At 41.5% G+C, this 14,466-nt stretch overlaps 1 protein-coding gene across 7 annotated transcripts in view; it reads left to right on the top strand.

Annotated features, from left to right (window-relative positions):
- sh2b3 (SH2B adaptor protein 3) overlaps nucleotides 1-14,466 on the top strand; it is a 133,555-nt gene that overhangs the window by 13,633 nt on the left and 105,456 nt on the right. For all 7 annotated transcript variants that reach the window (XM_055655807.1, XM_055655804.1, XM_055655810.1 and 4 more), the window contains exon 2: nucleotides 358-1,179. In XM_055655807.1, the coding sequence (XP_055511782.1) occupies nucleotides 385-1,179 (795 nt within the window). In that variant the 5' untranslated portion in view covers nucleotides 358-384. The remainder of the gene's footprint in view (nucleotides 1-357; nucleotides 1,180-14,466) is intronic.

Consider the following 14,466-nt stretch of genomic DNA (forward strand, 5'->3'; position numbering starts at 1 on the left):
GTTTGGGACTCTTCGTCATGAAGGGTTCCGAGCCGAAATGTCACCTATCCATGTTCTCCAGGGATGCTGCCTGATCCGCTGAGTTACTCCAGTACTTTGTCTTTTTTTTTTAAATCTTGGCATCATGTTCGGCACAGACATTGTGGGGTGAAGAACCTGTTCCTGTGCTGTAGTTTCCTATGTTCTATGGGTATTGTACAAATACATGCATTTACGTATATAAAAGGAATTGTTGCAATATCTATACTTGCATTTGTACACTTGACCCAGACTTTCTTTTGTTTGCTTGTCGTCTTTATTTTGTATTTGCATTTCTCCAAAGCACTAATGTAGCTTTTGTCTCTTTTCCTTCTCCAGCGTAATCCAACAGTGCCAGATGTTGCAATGAATGGCGACACTGTAGAACAAGGGTCTCCGACACAGCCGCGTAGCTGGAAAGAGTTCTGTGAGCTACACGCTCATGCTGCTGCCAGGGAATTTGCCAGGCAGTATTTGCTGTTTGCAAATGAAAGCCCAAATCACGACTTGCAAGGGGCTGAAAACTTTTCTTCGTATTTTACTGATCTCTTTCAGCAGTACTTCAGGAATGAGGTAAAGGAGGGATTTGTAATGAACAGGTGTATTGTGGCGCCCTTCACAGGAGTACAGGATTACAGGGAGACTGGCAGGAAGAATCCTGATGGCTCCTCTGGTCTGGTTGTACCTAAGATGGATGCTGCGGTGAACAGTGCTGAGGCATCAGAAAGGGGTTCCGATGCACACCTTGTGTTTTCATCGAAAGCCCGAAGCTCTGAAGATGTTTCTATTTCTGCGTGCCCCTCGCTTGAGCGACCGAAAGCACTGACGCAGTTTACTAGAACTGTGGGGGGCAGCATACGCGGCCTGTTCCGGAGAAAATCCACAGATTCCACGGTGATTGAAAGAAGAGGAGCTTCTGCCGTGGCCAACTTTCCTGAAAAGGAGTGGTTGAAACACCTGACTCATAAGTTCACTCGTTCAAGAACTTCGTCTAAAGAAGAGGTTCACGACATCCGCAAGGAAGACATTTTAAATTATATGGTGGTGGATGATGTCGGCGTGGACATTGGAACACGATGGCAAAAGTGTAGGCTGCTTGTGCGAAGGGCAAAGTCTTGCGAAGGTGGTGGATACATCTTGGAGTTGTTTGATCCACCAAAGGTATGTGCAATGTCAATTATGTTGAGCGATTATTTGAACTCTTATTATGCTGGCAGACTTTGATAGTTTTATGTTAAAGCAGTTATCATGAATTTAGAACCATTCTAAACACTATAGGAATCTGCTTAAGCAATTATTAAGGGCTTCATATAATATATTCACAGATAATGAGCATGTGTTGTTCAATAAAATATACAGCATGAAAACAGGCCTGTTCTCCCCACCAAACCCACTCCAACCATCGATCACCTGCCCACACTAGTTTTATGTTATTCCACTTTCTCTTTCCATTCCCTACACACTAGGGGCAATTTACAAAGGCCAATTAACCTCCAAACGCATGTCTTTGAGATGATGTAGGAAAATCATGCGGTCACAGGGAGAACGTTGATACTCCACATAGACCCGAGGTCAGGATCGAACCGGGGTCTCTGGTGCTGCAGCAGCTCTTCCATCTGCACTATTGTGCTGCCTGAGGTGTCTCGCATTAGCATCTGTTTTCACATTTAGCTTGGTCCACTGCCAGCACTAAACGGATGTGATATAGCCCAGCAGAATAAAGACGTGACCTTTTTAATTTTTGACTTGCTGGATTGTAATTTTGAGCTAGTATTTTAGTGGTGGCACGTGAACATTTTGTCTTGCTATGGGGTATGATGTGCACTGCACAGTAAGTGCTGCAGCTTGTGTCAAACAAATTGAGATCCATAAATTAGGCAAAAGTGTCGAGTCAAGTCAAGAGAGTTTACTGTCTTGTGTCCCAGATAGGACAATGAAATTCTTGCTTGCTGCAGCACAACAGAGTATGGTAAGCATAAATACAAAACAGTTCAGTGTGTCTATATAGCATAGACCATATATATACACATAAATAAACAGATAAAGTGCAATAGGCTGTTACAGTTCAGAGTTTGTTTGTTAGTGAGTTTAATAGCCTGATGGCTGTGGGGAAGAAGCTGTTCCTGAACCTGGATGTGCTCTCCTGTACCTTCTACCTGATGGCAGCGGAGAAATGAGTGTGTGGCCAGGATGGTGTGGTTCCTTGATGATGTTGGCAGCCTTTTTTAATGCAGCGACTGTGATCGATCTCTTGAAATGAAGTCAATTTGTGCAAATCTACCAACTCCATGATTGATTTGATCATCAGGGTATCCTCTAAACATCTGCAATAAGTCTCTGCTATGTCCAGAGGTTGGAGAGTTTGGTTCTCATTCATTGCTTGTGTTCTAACTAGATATTGTTATCAGTTCCACACATTGTAGAACCAGTTCTGAATACATGCTTTCTTATGTCAGGCCTTAAGGGCCTGTCCCACTTGGCGATTTAAAAACATTTTTTTTTCCCAGTGGTTGCCAGCATCATTGACTGACGTATCAGGTCACCGAAAAATTTGCAGCGTGACCTGGCATGATGACGTAAGATGCGCGGTGTTTTTTTCAAGTGTCACAACATTTTTTTTTTTGTCGCCGCTGGATTTTGAAATGTTCAAAATCTTTTGGCGACACTGATATGACGCTGGCAGTCGCCGAAAAAAATTGCCAAGTGGGACAGGCCCTTCAAGCAATGCAGCATGGTTCTGTTTTTTGTTTGGTCATTTCTTCTGGTGGGTAATTGTAAATGATGTCCGTCTGTCCTGAAACGTGTTGTGGCTGCTGTTGATGCCCCAGTTTCTTGCTTTGATGTTATTTTCAATGTCATGCATCCCACAACACTCCTGGTCAGTGCTCTTCCCTCTGTTTTTCCCTCAAACTAGATATAGGCACTCTTGGAAACTAACCAGTCCCTGGATTCCCCTAGCCTCGTTACCACCCCCCTCTGTCAACAAAGACCAGTCATAGATTGAGTTGTTTACTAATTTTTTTTTGTACTCTCAATGGCTACGAGCATAATTTGTGGAAAAGATAAGGAATTGGCGGAAGTGATCTAATTTCCGTTTTTTGTTTTGTTTATTTCCTCCAATTTACAATGCCGAATGATCTGGGAAATGTGTTTATAATTAGAAATACATATAACCTCTATGTTCAACCCATGGTGTTTGCATGAAGTTACATCGCACTCTGCTACATACAAACCACATGTAAAATTTGTAACTTATACAAATGTGTTTGTGTATATAAAAAATAAATTAAAAAAAATCTGGATTCCTGAAATAGGGATTTGAGGCATCTTTGTTATTCTTGTGGACAATGTAACTGCTGGTTCAATAATGTTTGTGGATCTAAGAATGCAGACTTATATTTGATAGCTGTACTTTGTGTTTGCAGCAGTGTCTCAAGCCGCAGTGTTCATTTATGTTCAGTGCATCTCTCCACTTGAATGCCTTTTACAATTCATAGTGTGCTGGGATCAATGCATTGGGTATCAAGCATAGTATTAGTTGGTAGACACAAAATGCTGGAGTAACTCAGCAGGACAGGCAGCATCTCTGGAGAGAAGGAATGGGTGATGTTTCAGGTTGAGACCCTTCTTAATCACACATTCCTTCTCTCCAGAGATGCTGCCTGATCCGCTGAGTTACTCCAGCATTTTGTGTCTACCTTCGATTTAAACCAGGATCTGCAGTTCTTTCCTACACATAGTATTAGTTGGTGTCACAGTCATCACTTTGCATTTTCACATGTTTTGGTAATTGCCCTTTCTTTTGTGTGACAGCAATGATTGCAACATGTTAAAAAAAAATGTGGATTGCTATTCATTAAAAATAGCGGGTTGTAGCACTGTAAACCCCCTATGATGTTGAAGAAGTAATTTTACTTGCTTCATTTAAATATTGGGCATTATTTGAATATTCCATTGAACAATATAAGTGGCCACTTTTGCCCTTGTGATCAATTTTATTAGTTGAAACATTAGGCTTCATTTTTCCAAAGGCAAATCTAACATTTAAAATAATGCTCATCTCTGTGAAATAATTGAAATTAAATTTGTATGTTATTTTACAAATCAATTCTTAATGTACTGTAGCTTTCGTGGACAGAAGCGGAAGATCACATTTTCAGCACATCTGCAGCCACCATCTGTTTGAATATTTCCTACTTTGGTTATTTTTAAAGAGCGGGTGAAGGTTGAGTTGTGTGGTGAGGCACATTGCCTGACTAGCGTGTTTCAACTGAAATGTTCCCTCGTGTCCTATAAACAACAGCATTAATATAGTTGTGCCCTTCTGGATGTTACATAAATATTTAACCATATGTTTCCTGCTCATTGTTGAAAGGGGTCTCTCTGGATGTCCAATATTTAATTGAAGCAAGTAAAATTACTTCAATATCAAACATGAAAGGAGTTTTTTTTTTTAATCTATCATCTGTCTTCTCCTGGAGACGCTGATAAATGTCTTTCTAGCGTCGGAAAACTTACAAAGTTGCCCCATAGAAGTGTGATTGTACGAAACAAAAGACAGCATCAGGCAATGAAAGGACTGAAAGTAAAGAAAATAAAGTAGACAAAGAGAGGCACCAGGAACTGCAGGTGCCAGTTTACAAAAACAAGGCACTAAGTGCTGGTTGAGATAGACAGAGGAAGGTAGACTTGGGGAGGGAAGTCTAGAGTTCCCAGTTAAGATTACTGAATGTTTGTACTCTTCTCAGTGCCCTGATCATTTGGTTCTCATGTGCGACCTTGTGCAATGACTGTAGGTAAGCTTTCAACTACAGAAGGGATGGCACACAGCACACAAGGGAAAAGTAGGGAAAGAGAGGGATTAATTGATCAGTCTGATTAAAGAGACTGTAGGTATAATGGGCTGAATGATTTGTTACAAGGGTAACAATAACTTAATCTGCGTTTCACACAATGCCACAAAGATTTTCTTTTTAAATTTCATCAATGCAGTAGGAGCTAATTAGTCTTTCTGGCCTAGAATTTGGCCCTTCAATGTGGCAATGTGCACACATTGTGACGAGTGTATATTGTGTTGTGGAATGAAACAAGTCGTAGTATATTACTGTTCCACCCGGGAGAAGGGAGGCGAGTCAGTGTCGCGCGCGCATGTGTGTCTTTGACAACACATTAGAGGTGACTCGATTTTCTCTTGGATAGTGTCGTAGTTCAATATTTAACAATTGTCCAATCTATTGTTATATTGATCTAGAATATACTTTCAATTGCTGCGCCTTTGTAAAGGAACTAAAGTGAACACAAAGCTAAGGCTGAATGTTAAATTCTGAGATGTTAAATAGTTTTTTCACTTGTCTTTACGTTGTGTGCAGTGGTTTGGCAGGGCTGCTTGCAGTTTTTGACTTTCAGATAAACATTTGATGTACTATGTTTCCTGTTTTTCTACCATGGAAATGCATTTTTTTCCCCTTTATCTGGATTTTGCTTCTATTTTTGGTGCATCTGTCTTTTTGCCGTCTGACAATGAATAGCAGTTGTACACAGAAGTAATAAACACAATAATTTACCAGCATTTAATTTGTTCAGTGCTTAAGATGAAGAAATGAATTGAGGTGAGAGGAAACAAAGTGACTGTACTTTAAAACCACAGCCCTGAAAGCATTACTTGCATGTTCTTCCATTGTTTCACTTCCCTGGTTTTAAAGGCACTCCGATTAGTTGGGAATCTCGCAGAACCTCACACGAGTACCTTCAAACATTAGCCTGTGGTATCTTTCTTCCATATGTGACCATTCCCAATTTGAGAAGGGAGGGCATCTAGTCTTATGCAACACCTACAAATGCTGTTTAGTAACTAAGCAGTAAACGGATAAGATCCTTTTTTTTTGCCCTTTTCCAAATGTGCAAGTTTTACCAACAATACTACACTGGACAAGACTTCTCATGGAATTGACCTTTTGTAGCCGAAAGGCCCTGCTGAGGTCTGGTCAACCATGCCCTGTGCTCACACGCACCCTGGAACCCATACTTAACCTGTGACCTCGGGAGGAATATGCTTAAGCAGTTTATCTGCTGGGCGTCTCCAACCAGCAATCTGAGTATAAATGCTCTTGCAAACCTTCCTCGAACCTGCAGCCAAAAGTGCAGGAGGCCAATAATTGCAAGGGCAGACTTTCCTGTGCAGCTCTGACGATTACAGCATAAGGCAAATGAACATAATGTATCTCGATTCGTGTCTGCATCTGCTCAGCTTTAACCTGGTCCTGAATCTACTTAAAAACCAATGATTGAAGATCAGTATAGTTACTTAAGTGAAAAGTTGCCAGGCAGCATGACGTTTGTCTGTATAGGGCTTAATTTAAAATTTGTTCTAAATTGACTGACCTGCTTGCCACTCCCCTCCCTATCTCTCCCCCCCCCCCCCCCCCCCCCCCCCCCCCCCCCCCAAATCAGCCAGTCTGTACCAGTGCAGAATGCACGTAACCAGGAAACCAGATGTGGTTTTGCTCTTTCGATGGAGAGTGTTGCCTTTTGGGCGTAGGTAAAACTGAGGTCGCAGTTCAATTTTTGCCTTTCGTCTATACAAGTTTCTAAATTCTCCTATAATCTTTTGTATTGGATGAATTACTACGTGATACCACTTGGTGGCACCATCAGTGATGACAGCCTCGCCAACGGTTTGTCTTTTTTGTTGTTTTTCGTGTGTTTTTATTGGGTGGGTGGTCGGGGGAAAAAAAATATTTTTTCAATCTCTTACCTTTCCGGTGATGCAATTATTTTCCGGATCATATCTCCGGTCGCTCTGCAGCCTAACATCGTGGAGCTGGAGGTCTTGCTCGAGACTGACTTTGAGCCCCACCGCGGGGCTGTAGACTTACCATCGGAGCCTGCGATCCCTTCCTGCTGATTTCAACATCGAGGAGCTCGCCGTCTCGGGTAGAGACAGATGTCTGGAAACTCCAAGCCGCAGAAGGTTCAACCAGCCCCGACCCTGGGTCCGATCGTCCAGTGTGGGGGAGCTGAGATCCCCCCCCCCCCCTCCACCCGATGCGGGAGCTTGATCATCCCGACGCGAAGGGCCCGACCGCCGGCTACGGGAGTCAAGATCGTCCCGTCAACGGAAGGCTCTAGGCCCCGACAGCGGGAGAACAAAGAAGGGAAGAGATTTAACTTTTTTTCGCCTTCCATCACAGTGAGGAATGTGGAGGAGTCACTGTGGTGGATGTTTATGTTAAAATGTATTTTGTGTGTTTTGTTGCTTTTTATTGGTATGACTAGGGCAAATCAAATTCCTCATGTGTTGCAAAACATACTTGGCTAATAAAGTACGATTATGATTATTGATCTAGTAATTCAGCAACATTCTAAACATGTAGCACTGATACTAAATTTCCATTTTGTGACTTTTTTAATCTAAGTAGCATCCTTTGCTAAATGCTTGTTGGGATTTCATTCCAAAAGCAGCAGTAATCTTTCAGAATCTCATCTAAGTTACACTTTTCATCTGTAAATTAGCGAGTTGTTTGACTGTCGTGCATAACATTCAAACTTGACCCTGGTAAGTGTGCTTGCACTTCTACACCACTCTTTGCACAGTAATCCGGAGCAGAATTCTGGGATGTTTAGGTCCTCTCTGATGAAAACTCAACTTTCTTTGTTTGATATTGCTTATCTATTGTGATCCGATTTAATCGGAGAATAGAGGAAGCTTTTCGGAAAGCCTCTGATAATTCGATTACAAAGAAAAACAATAAATCGGGTAGACATTTTGGAAATTTGCCACTTAAATAAAGTAGGGCAAACAACTTGCATTCTTAAAGTTTGAACAAAGGCCTAATGGATCAAGAGGCAAAATGCATACTCTTGCGGACACAGGGCTTGAAATTTTGTCTCGGAATCTCTGGAATTCCCATAATTTTGAATGGAACTTGGCTATTAGCTTTGCATTGATTCCAAACGGGGATCAGTGCACGATTATATGAACATAGTTTTGTGCCAGCCACCCTTTTGATTTGCGATTATGGAGATTTAAAGTTTATTCAAAGAAGCAGGTATCATTTAACGAAACGCACCTTGTGTCAGCGATGGTAGGTAGCAGCTCCAGGCCTGGTGCTGGAGCTCCATGTGGGGTTGAGCAAGTGACTTGAGCCAAACACAGAATATTGAAGGAATTCAATTTTGGGTTGGGATACTTCTTCAGCCAATATGGAACTAGTTCTCTTTCAACTCCCTGTGACAAAATGTTTTGCACATCATATGAGTAGTATTTCTGATTCAGCACAGCACATGGTAGCAATACCTGCAAGCTGACTTGGCACTTTTAGTTGATCTGGATACCAAAGGGCAGTTTTTGTTACTGTTTTACGAGAAGCACCAGGCTTGCTATCCACATCTAAGCTCAGTGTCTTACTTAGCGAGCTATTGTTCACAGCCAAGTCTCTTCAGGTCTAATGCACCAGATTTGAAGTAGGTCGTTGGCTTTTTGAGCTCATCTGCTTATCACTAGGCCAAGGTTGATCCGAACCCAGGCTGCATATTCCCATGTCACCCCCATACCAATCAAAGATTTCTCGCCCTTGACCTTAAATGAGTAGGCAGGCTTTTAAAAGATGGTTCCACATTTCTATTACTTTTAGTTTAAATAGTGTGTGAAATATTCTCTCCTAATTGACCTGCAATTTTAATGTATTAAATGTATTTAATACGAGGCTGCAACTTTAATATATTATCCCTACTCTCACTGGAGTAAGTAGTTTCTCTGGCGACACGTTATCAAACTTCTTCGAGCTAAACAATTGAATATGAGCTGAGTTTGTTCAAACTGTCCACATTTAACTCTCTTTCTATTCTATTTTAACTCTCACTATTGTCATTCTGAAGAGTCTGTTTGCCTCTCCTGAGGCGTGGCGCCCGATATGAAAGAAAAACTGAATAACGCAGTCAATTACTTTCTCTTTTTCCATTCGTTAGATCCAAATTCCGTTTTTAAGTAACTTTCTTTGTAACTTACATTAACTTTCAGCAATTTGCTCCTTCAGAGTTTGCTATTATCTAGTATGTACAAATGCCAATTTGAATAGGTCCTGCCGTTCTGGCATTGAGAGCAGTTTCCTTCACTTCATTGTCATGGACAGATCTCAAATAGAGGTACACGGCAGTTGAACAGCCTACCTATACTCCTATGTATGACAACATTGTTTCTTAATGAGTTGACTCTCAGTAATGAATACAAAAATGTCACCGTGCTGGAGTAACTCAGCGGGCCAGGCAACATCCTGGAGAACATGGATTGGTGATGTTTCAGGTGGGACCCTTCATGCTAATTGTGGGGGACGGTGGGGTGAGAAAGCTAAAAGCTAAAGAATCATCCCCTTTGATAGCTCAGGTTAGTGTTATAGAGAAATAGTTTAAGAAAAGAAAACACAGCAACTGCAATAAATTTATAAAATCATGAAGGGAATAGGTATGATGAAAAGCTACAGTCTTTTCCTCGGGATAGAAGCATGTAAAACTAGAGGGCATAGATTTAAGGTGAGGGGAAAGATTTCAAAGTGACCCGAGGGGCAACATTTCCCCCACAGTGGATGGTACAGAACGAGCTGCCAGAGGAAGTGGCTGTGGCAGCTACAATAACATTTAAAAGGCATTTTGACAGGTACATAGATAGGAAAGGTTTGGAGGGATATGGACTAAGCCCAGGCAAATGGAACCAGCACAGTTAGGCATGGTTGGTGTAGCTGAGTAGGGCTGAAGGGCCAGTCTCCGTGCTGTATAACTCTATGACTCGAGAGATCTGATAGGCAGAGGAAACAGTGCATTACTAATCTTAAGGTCATGCTGGTTCTTCCTAGTATAATTCTGATTAGTGTTAGTGTGAGTGCCATTGCACACTCGATGAGGAGAGGGTTGGGCCCTCTTCACTTGGCCAAAGCTCACTGTCTAATTCTGCTACACAGAAAAGGTGCTTGGATGATTAGAGTGGCAACTGCTAGTGGATTTGTTACTCCACTCTGTCCAGCCTGAGATGCAAATTGAGAAACAATGTTGAAAAACTGGAATGTGATATTTGAATGTGGAAATGCGGAAGGGTATAGATGAAGCAATGGATGATGTTGGCATCTTGGATGCATGAACTGAATTAGTGTATCCAGTACAGCGACATATCCATGTACAAACGAGGAACTGTAAATGCTGGGTCAGGCTGCATCCCTGGAGAATCTAGATAGGTGAGTGATCAATCAGTCTGAAGAAGGTTCCTGACCCAAAGCATCACCTATCCATGTTCTCCAGAGATGCTGCCAAGCCCGCTAAGTTACTGCAGCACTTTGTGTCTTTCCTTATCTTTTTATGTGTTCCCTCTGTGCAGTCAGATGTTGTCAGAAAGCGATGGCGTTCAACTCTGCTGACACAAGTACTGTTTGTTCCTTTTTTTCAGGGCACCCCCCCCCCCCCCACCCTTCGTCAAGTGCCCATGACCCTTTGACTACTGAAATATAAATCAGTTCCACATCTCCTGTTTCATAAACGAAAGCCGTGCTTGTTATCACATTTCTCAGAAAAGGAGCAGTGTTTTCTGTGAAATTACTTACGAGGAAGCAGGTGCTGCAGATAGATTGCTGAAAGATTGTGACTCAATAGTCTACTCAAATATGTTGTCAGCAAAAAGTGTTTGTTTTACAGGCCAACTAGTCTGCAACACGGACAAATGAAGAGAGCAGAGGATGCTAGCTGATGTGCCTGTAACATTAATAGTGTCTCATCCAGATAGGCTGTTAGTCAGTCATGCAGCCTGTTGAACAGTTCTCAGCATTTTCTAAGTAGGGGGTTGACGACGGTGCAAGTTTGATTTCCCTGTTTCGCATTTATTCACCATTTTACCACTAGATTAGTGAGGTGTTCTGAAACAAAAGAATCTCTCTAGGGCGACACCTCCATAAAACGTTATTAGATGCGCTGTATTGTCGATCGGCTTAATATTTCATCTCCTCCCAGCTACCACTGTTCCACCAGGTCAGATTGCCAAAGTGTAATTATAGCGCCATCTTCTTATCGAGTCCACACACAAGATTAGAAGTTGTTCAGCCAGAGCTGAACACACTTCTCGGCATCTGCATACAATGGTGTCTGTCTTGCGCTTTTTGTGCTTCTTGTGCGTGGTGGTGGAAAGATTGGTGGAAACAGGGCCGCCGCACCGTGAACGCTCTTTCCTTGACCCCATAGCGCCATTATTCATTTGCATACGTGAAATGGCTGTACAACAGCATTGCCGCTCTGAAATAATATTTTGGATTAGAAAGTCCTTTCAGATGCCCTGTGGATGTGAGGTGCTATAAAAATGCAGATTTGTTCATACGTCCAACCTCCAATGCTTCCTGTCACAAACTGCACACTTTACGCCTTTACAAAGTGCTTCTGCTTTTATCTTGAAGGCAAGATTTTTGTTTCCACATTGGAAGATTTTGCTTCAGATTCATCACCTAAATATTTAAATAATCATCTTGGAGAGATGACCTGTTTTTTTTTTTTTTGTTTTTTTTTTTTGGCTGGATTAAATTGTCTGTGGTTCTATTTTCACAAATTCAAATTTGGGCTTGAACAAAATTCTGGGTAAAATATACCAAGCAATCAGATAATTTCAATACTTTCTTAGCAGTGAATGTACTGAAGGCAACTATAATCTGGCATGTTTCAGCCCTTTTTGATGGCTGATGTTTGGTTCTCCATGTAAACACCATGTAGAAGTCTGTTCCATTTATTCCAACACAAATGGAAGTCAGAAGCCTCGTTCCTTTCTATGTTGAAAGTTGAGTTCTCGTTGCAGGTGAAATTTTAAATAAATGGTCCCATTGAATAATATAGGAGTTTGGTTTTAGTTTCATCTAGAGATAGAGCGAGAAAACCCACATGGTCACGGGGAGAACGTACAAACTCCGCGCAGAGAGCACCTGCAGCGGGTCTCTACCGCTGCACCATCGTGCAAGTTGTAGGGCTTTGTGTGGTCATCGGAGACGGTCAAGGTCAAGTCTGATAATGTTTAAGAGAATCTCTGGGGAGCAAAAGTAAAGTTTGCATTCCATTTATGGGCAATGGCTCCCTCTGAATTTAAATCCTATCTTAAGTTCATTCTTAAGGTGCTTGGTAGTGTGGGTGGGGAGAGCATTTTGCCTTTCACTATAAACGCAACTGTTATTTATTTGTAATCACTAAGTTATTTTCATGAAACTTATATGGAAAGTTCAGATCTTTTTAAAAATGTAGGTGAGTCTCGATGTTAACTATCTTCTGTGATGAGTACTATACGGCTAATCCAAGTGCCTTAATGGTTTTTTTTAAGGCAATGGATGTGCAGGTAAATTAGATTTTAAATTCAGCATAACCCTCCTTTGTCAGATTTCCAACTTGTTTTCAAATTATCTTAAATGGACTGAATTTGTTTGCTCAGATATATCGGAGATAAATTCATTCACAAACTTGCCCACTTTCTCTTGTCAGTGTTCTGTTTTGAGTCATCGTTACAATTTGTATTGTACAACTCCGTCTGCCTATGATTGCAGTTTCAGCCACAGTTTCTTTTATCCTCTCTGAGAATGATGGTCATTCCAAATGCAAGAATAAAATTCACTACTGTTTTATAAATTCTATTTAGTTGACGTTTCTAAGTGAGTGTTGGTGGTCCTGTAAGTTTTTTTCCTGCTTTTAATGTATACATTAGGAAATTATTAGACAAGGAGCTATGTCAGAATTGTTTTACATTTGAATGAAATTTGCTTGAAGGAATCTTCATTTATAAAGCTGAGCAGCATTGCGGTATTTATAGAATTTACTGCCAAATTTGAGCATCCTGTTTATTGCTCATACGACTAACATTTCTTCTAATATTTTACGACCTGCTGATGAAGTCTATGTTTGCAGATGCCATAAGGTACTATGGAGACACTATGGGTAGTGCATTTAGCAAACTGCAAAATATCTTTATCGTAACGAGGACTAAAGCCAGCGTGTCACTTGCGTTCAGCATGTCTGGGCACTATGATGAGTTGAAATCTGCTCCTGTTCCAGAAATTATATGTGGCCTATTTTTATTCCCAGGCTATATTTAAATCTTTATTGCTTGACTTAAAGCCTCTTTTGGGAAGTATTGAAAGATTGGGACCCAAAGACTGGGATTGGTTACTGGATCTATTTCTTGGGAATCATGCATTTGGGAAGCATGGGCATAGGAGGGGTGACAGGGAGGTTATGGGGAAAGTGCAACAAAGGTCCAAGCTCTACTTGTTGGGACTTGGATTTTAGCGATGCAGCGTAGAAACAGGCCCTTTAGCCCACTGTGTCCGCAACGATCAGCAATCATCCCATGCACTAACACTATCCCACATATTGGGGCCAATTTACAATTTTTTACCATAGCCAACAAACCAGTACGTCTTGCGTGTGGGAGGAAACCGGAGCACCCGGACAAAACCCACGTTGTCGTAGGTACAAGCTCCATACAGATAGCACCTGTAGTCAGGATTAAACCCGAGTCTCTGGTGCTGTAAGGCAGCAGCTCTACTGCTGTGCCACTGTCCTGCTCTTTATTACAGTCTTTAGGCTGCTGTCACTTTCCCTTTCCCTTCGTTTATTACTGGTTGCTCAGTAGTCCGAATGATTTTAACATTCTGTCTGACATTTGAATAAACTGGGAGAGTCTCAGGCAGTTAGTACTGACCCAGATTTGCTGTCAAATGTTGGCAAATCCACTACTGCAAGTTGGGACGTGTAGATTCTGGTCTTGCTGCATAACCTCCACCTGTGGATCATGTAGCTGGGGAATTCACTTTCGAACCTTAGGCCAGTTTAAACCGAATACTGAATCCACAAATCCAGTCATTTGTGAAATAATTGTGGGATTATTGGAAAGAAAGTTAAGACTAAAGTCTGTTGATTACTGATTTTAAATTTAATGAAACATTTAATTATTTCAAAGTTTTCTTTTTTAAATTAGGATAATTTCTGAAACTTTGATGTACCTTGACAGCTTTACCAGATGGGAAAGCCAGTGGTAGGAGTTTACTGTCTGTCAAAGGATGCACAAGAAATGTAATACATGGTGCTTAATCTGTTCCATCTGGGTCCCCTGATTTGTGTAGCAGTGACTGGCATTGCTCGGAGGCCTGATTAAGAAAATGGTGTCCATTGCCCTTCATGTGATTGTGGGTGGGAACCAATGCACCACATCTCTTCCAGAGAACAGCAAGTAGGCTGCTGCTGCATGCAGGAAGCACTGGTTGCTAAATTCCTTTGGGCAAAAACTGTCTCCTGGTTGGGGCAGATCCTGACTCGTCAAAGACACATATTGAAAAATATCCAAAGAAAGGTGCCGACCAAAGACCTATTCATGTCCTCCACAGATGTTGCCTGACTTGCTGAGTTACTCCTGCACTTTTTTTGTTGTAAATCAGCATCTGCAGT

The sequence above is a fragment of the Leucoraja erinacea genome, chromosome 25 (assembly GCF_028641065.1).
Source record: "Leucoraja erinacea ecotype New England chromosome 25, Leri_hhj_1, whole genome shotgun sequence".
Taxonomy (NCBI): domain Eukaryota; kingdom Metazoa; phylum Chordata; class Chondrichthyes; order Rajiformes; family Rajidae; genus Leucoraja; species Leucoraja erinaceus.